Raw genomic sequence first — 5,896 nt, 5'->3', positions numbered from 1 at the left:
GAAAGAGTGGGGGAAGGGCCTAACAGGGAAACCTCTGGGTCTGTGATGGCAGAAGGAGGTCAGTGACAAAGAGGTCACAGAGAAGTAGAGAGGAAAAGAGAGACACAGGGAAGCTCGGCGTAGGCATGACACCATGCTGGGTGGCAGGTGGGGTGGTTTCCAGCCCCGCTATTGGGGGCAGGCTTGGGCTGTGGCTGCAGCCCTGCGGGGCTGGTGGAGGAGAACAAGGCATACTCACACAGCAGCCTGGGAGAACCGTGGGTATCATGGCCTACTTTAGACCAAGGCTCCAGGAAAATGTCAAGTGCTGCTAATAATAGTGTCCGGCACGCACCTCTCAGTCGCTGGCAATCACGAAGTGAGTGGGCTGCGAAGGGCACCTGCTGACCAGAGGGCTGGCCGGGAGGAACAGAGGCTCCAGGCCCTGGATCCATAGACCCATGCTGCCCTCATGTTTTCTCTTGGGTTTTAATTCACCACCTGCAAAGCAGGGGTGGGGAGAAGGATGAAAAGAGAATTTGTCACTAGAACTCAGCAAGCAAAGGGCCTGCTGAGCCCTCTGGAGCCCTGGAGGTGGACACAGTATGCGAGACCACTTCCCATGTGGGGTTACGTCATTCAGATTCATTCGCCCAAATGACAGCATTTCCAAGCAAAGTATCTCAGCATTTGGGCCCCCAGAATGGTTGGAGGAAAGGACGTGTCAATTATGTAGAGGTCTTCCCCTTGCTTTAGGAGGAGATGAGGTTCATACTCACCCAAGGTAATGGCTAAAGCCATTCATTAGCCTAGCCGAGATGTGCCAGACCTTGATTGAGACGCTTAACCCCCAGGCCCCCAGGAGCCTATAACCCAATCTCGGCCAGTGTTTAGCTTTGTGCAGATGAACTGTCCGCTGATTACAGAGAGCTATATAAATGCTAAGTGGGGCAGAGGTGGGGGTGTCCTGGGGGATGGGAGCCAGTAGTCCAGGCTCCCTAGCTGTTGGAAGAGACTGAGAGCCCCAGCCTGTGCGCCCCCATCCCCCACCCCAGTGAGTGACTTAGGTCATCCACTGGACGATAGTAGCTTCCCTAGAGACAGAGGAGGGTGATGGGGAGTGCCCAAGGTTAATGATTTCATAATTTTTCATAGTTGTGATCCCAGGAATGCAAGAGAGAAAGAGAAAGCAATGCCCAGCATATGTGATCTTTAGTCTTTTTTTATTTTCTATTTTTCCAATAGGAAAATTCAAGTATGCACGCACACGCACGCATGCACACCAGAACACGTAAGCTTTCTCATATGTATCCCTCCCCATATGTCCCAAGTGTCTGGCACATAAACATTCAATCCATGGCTGCTGTATTCACATAAACATAAACACAGGGAACACAAAGACAGTGTTGCATGGCATCCCCAAGAATATCCACAGAGATGAAAATACACAGCGATGTGGAAATGCTCAGACAATGTGATGGACCCTGTGCTCAGGCGCTGTTGCATTATCGCAGATCCTCCCTATAATCCGTGAGGTGTGTGCTGCTGTTTAATTTCCATTTTACCAACTAGGAAACTGAGACTTGACTCATTTGCTCACATTCATGTAGCTGACAACTGGCAGAACCACTTCTTGGCTATGTGTGTGTGTGCGCATGCATGTGCATGCACTGCGTGTGTGTGCGTGCGTGTGCATGTGCATGCTCACATTTATGAACATACAGAAATGCAGCTATGTACACTAACCTCTTCTCAAGTCGGCATGCATGTAAACATATTTGTGCACATAGATACTCACACATGTACACACGCAGAACTTCTTGCCTTCCTCTCTGGGGAATTTCAGGTCCTTTCTGAAATAATCCTTTGGCTAACTCACCCTTAGTAACCACCTGCTGCTTCCAGTTTGGGTCCTGGCCAGACCCAATCTAAGAGGCAGGACCTAGGCCCCCACTCATCTCAGCCACCATCAGCTTTCCTGGTAGAAACTGGACTCTGACCCCAAGTGATTGGACAGTGCTTGGATGGTCATTGGATGGTGCTCAGCCTGGGTTGGAAAAACTAGCCTTGCCCAGAGTTTTTCCTAGCCTGAACGGACAGACCGCTTTTACCCACAGAGACCTTTGAGAAGGGAGATGAAGAAGATGGGAGGAACCAGGGCCTTGCTAGAGGAAGAAATGAGAAGGGAGGAACTATTCCGGCTTGCTCTCTCATGTCAGGGGACCACACCCTACACACCTCTCCCCCAGCGGGACAGTCCACTGCCTCCCGGCTGCCAGCAGCCAGTGGGGATTCTTGAACCTTAACCAGCACAAGAATCACAGAATACCTCTTTCTACATGCTCCCCAACTCCAGGGAGTCCAATTTGGCAGTCCGAAGTGGGGCCCTGGAAGCTGCTTTGTAGTAGGTCCCCTGGAAGATTCTGACAAAAGGGGTCCACACACCACCCTGAGCACCACCAATCTAAAGCAGAAGAGATTTTGTGGGAAAACTCAGGATAATTTGGGACCACCCAGCATGACCCAGACGCAGAGGTTTAATCTCTGAGCCGTTTACTGCTGAGCTGCTGTTGTTTCTGCAAGGCTAGGAAGCTTAGTTTTATTCCCTGAGCCCTGTCCTGGCCCAGGTGGCATCAGCCATGAGACTCTGTGAGTGTGTATGGCGCAGTGCAAACCACATCCACTATGGGAAGAACATTGGATATGCCTCCCTGGCCTGGGTGTGTGCTGCTTGCCAGGGAGTGAAATAGAGTCTGGGGGCCCTAGGGTAGAGCCTGAAAGAGCACGGACACGCGTCCTACATGTGCTACTGTTTGAGGACAGGGTTGCAGCGTGTTCTCATTGGAGCACATCCTGGAACTCAGGAGCTCAGGTGGGTGGGTTTCTTGGCTTGAGAATTATAACACCTGCAGGCACTTTCTCAATAGGCCACACCCCTCTTTCTGCCCAGAGGCTGAGACCTCTGAGGTTCTTCTCAGATCATGAATTTCAGATGCTCTGTGACTCTTTTCCCTCATGGAGAAGGTGCTGTGGCCAGCTTGGAGCAGGGACAGCATTAGTGGCCTCCTTTGATATTCAAACCACTGTGGTCCCACAGTTGCACAGCCCAGCCCCTCTAGGTTTCAAGTCTGAGCTAAAAGAGCCTTTCAGCTTTGCCAACTCAACTGCAAACCAAGTCCCCTGGAGTAACCCCTTCCAACAAATTTCCAGCCCTCAGTGCTTCCTGAACAGAAAACCTGTCTCAATTCCACCCATCCTTTCCCCTGTGGCAGGCAGAGTCTGGTGAATAATGAGAAAATCACTAGGTAGGCATTGGAAGTGCTGCCCCGGGCAGGCCCTGAGCACCCTCTATTCACCCTGGTCCCCTGGAGACTGGAGCATCTGTTCTCAGAAGGCAGGTCAGGACTGGCATGCCGAGACCAACCCCTGCACCCAAACCAGTGCCTCCCCACTCTCCCTGCCCTCCATTCCCATGTCTTAGCCTGGACCTGGCCAGGTGGGCATCAGAGTCCTGAAGATAGGAGAGTCAGCAGGACCCAGAGGGGACCCCACACAGGCCTAGACAACCCCCAACACAAAGGATGCAGTGCAGCAGCTGGGCCCGTACACTTGAGAAGCAAATGCCCTCAGTCTCCAGTCCAGTCCCAGACTCCCAGGTCCCCTTGAGATCTCTCACTTCATCTCCTAGCTCCCATCTAGTCCTTTTCTCTCCTACTCCCCCTGGCCTCCCTCCACCCACCCTGAGAGTATACCCCTTCATTCGTACTCTGTGCAACCACACCCCTGCTTGGGAACTGATCATCCCTCTTCAGGTCTCTGATAAAGGGTCCACCTACCTTGCGCATCTCCTAGAAATTAAAGCTCTCCAGTAAACTGAGAGTCAGGCAGAGCCTACCAGCCAGGGTTCCCTGAGCTGTCAGGGAGAAAGTGGGCTATTCCTTGAGTTCAGCTTCTTGGGAAAAGCCCAGCTGTGTGGGAAAAGGTCTCCTGCCTGCAGCCTCCTCATGGCCGAGGCCCAGAGGAGGTCAAGGAGAGGCTTGCTCCAATGTGCTCTGTGGACCAGCATCCATGCAGATGGTACACAGTTCCATCCCTGCTTTAGCTTCTAGACCCTCTTTGCCCATTCGCTGATGTGCAAGTCCTCTCCCTGTCCACACACATGTGCATGTGTGTACAGACACACGCACACAGGTGCAGCCTTGGCCAGTACTTTGCTGGACTGAATCCTTCTAGAAAGCTCTGTAACCCAGTGTTTTCTTTCCTCTTGCCCCACCTGACACAGTATTCCTATGAAGGGATGGAGATCAACAACCTGCCTGTAGAGTTGACGGTGGTGTGGAACGGGCACTTCAACATCGACAACCCAGCTCAGAATAAAGGTGAGCAAAGGCTGGGGCCTGGCGGGAAAGATGGGAGTATGAGAGGGAACCTACAGCCCCCAGTCCCACATTCCTTGGCAATGTCATTCCTCTCAGCACTTCCTAGTGGCTGACCCTCTCACCCTGACTCTGAGCCCTCCTTCCCAGGCCCTGTACCATCCACATTGCCTATTACTTCTTAGCCATGAGCTCAGCATGGCTGGGCATGGACTGGTAGCCTCTGAGAGGGGAGCTTCTGCTGGGAAGGACTGCTGAGAGTGGATGGAGACTCGGGGCTTCCTGTCCCATTCCTCTGCTCAGGCCTTGAGTTCCTGTTTGGTCTTCTCTGTATCAGAATGGCTCAAGGGCCAAAGCTGCCTTGTGTCCCATCATCCCAGACCGTGTGCCTCGTTCCTCTCATCAGCTCTCGCAGCCTCCACCCACATCCCAAAGCACCTGTGGCCCTCTGTCCTCTGCAGTTCACCTCTATAAGTGCGGAGCCATGCGTGAGAGCTGCGGGCTGTGCCTCAAGGCTGACCCAGAGTTCGAGTGTGGCTGGTGCCAAGGCCCCAGCCAGTGCACACTGCGTCAGCACTGCCCTGCCCATGAGAGCCGGTGGCTGGAGCTGTCGGGCCCCAACAGCAAGTGCACCAACCCACGCATCACAGAGGTAAGTGGGACATGCTCCAGGCTGCTGAGCAGTGTGTGCCCTCCCAGGGGGCTGGGGCCTGAGAACCCAGCCTGGCCATGGCATTGGTCACCTTGGAGGGTACCTGGTGGACTCAATGTTCCACCTGGCTGGGCAGCATCCTCATTGTCCTTCACAGCTTTTTCTGGAAGCTTGGCATTTTAGCCCATTCCATTGCTAATAACAGAAAATACCCTTGAGCAAGCAAGGTAGTTGAGGCCCCTGGGTGATTTATGAAAACAGAAGTTTGTTCAGCTTACAATATGGAGATCCATGATCCAGGGACCACTTCTGGTGGGCACCTTGCAGAGTTTCAAGGCATCACATCCCAAAAATAAGAGCAGGGTAGAGTGTCTGCCTCACTCTCCCTCCTTATAAGTCCACCAAGACTCAGTCATGGGAGCCCTACCCTGATGACCTTAAGACTAATCTCCCAAAGGCTCCACCTTTCAACACCATAATCAGATGAAGTTTTCATCCTCCTAATTCCATCACACCAAATCTCACCACATGAATTTACAATGATAGCTTTAAGCTTGGTTCAGAGACCCCTTACCGAGGGAGTTTGGAAGCAGAGAAGGTCTGACTACCCTATTGGAGCCTCTCCATGAGCTCCATGGACAAGGACTCAGTCCTTGCTACTCACATTCTGTGCCTCTATGAAGGCCCCAATTCTAAGACTCTCTGATGCTCTATCAAGCCTCACCAAGCTCTGCCTGTACATGGAGGCTACACCAGGCACAGAGAGCACAGCCCAGCCCTGGGAAAGTGGAGAAGATCACAGTAGAGAGGCCTCAGGACATACCCAAAGCCCAACCTAAGCTGTAAAATGGCAGAAATGGGTTTGAACACAGTTCAGCAGAACCCCGGG

General features: G+C 52.7%; 1 protein-coding gene across 1 annotated transcript in view; it reads left to right on the top strand.

Moving 5' to 3' along the window:
* Nucleotides 1-5,896, top strand: part of LOC102467684 (plexin-A4) — a gene marked incomplete at its 5' end in the record, with an annotated part of 128,583 nt that overhangs the window by 40,508 nt on the left and 82,179 nt on the right. The window contains 2 exons of the mRNA XM_006158849.2: nt 4,262-4,358; nt 4,817-5,007. Of these exons, the coding sequence (XP_006158911.1) occupies nt 4,262-4,358; nt 4,817-5,007 (288 nt within the window). The remainder of the gene's footprint in view (nt 1-4,261; nt 4,359-4,816; nt 5,008-5,896) is intronic.

Source organism: Tupaia chinensis, unplaced genomic scaffold, assembly GCF_000334495.1.
Source record: "Tupaia chinensis unplaced genomic scaffold, TupChi_1.0 Scaffold000610_1, whole genome shotgun sequence".
Classification (NCBI taxonomy): Eukaryota; Metazoa; Chordata; class Mammalia; order Scandentia; family Tupaiidae; genus Tupaia; species Tupaia belangeri.
Note: the sequence above shows the minus strand (reverse complement) of the source record. Positions and strands in the feature narration are given on the sequence as shown.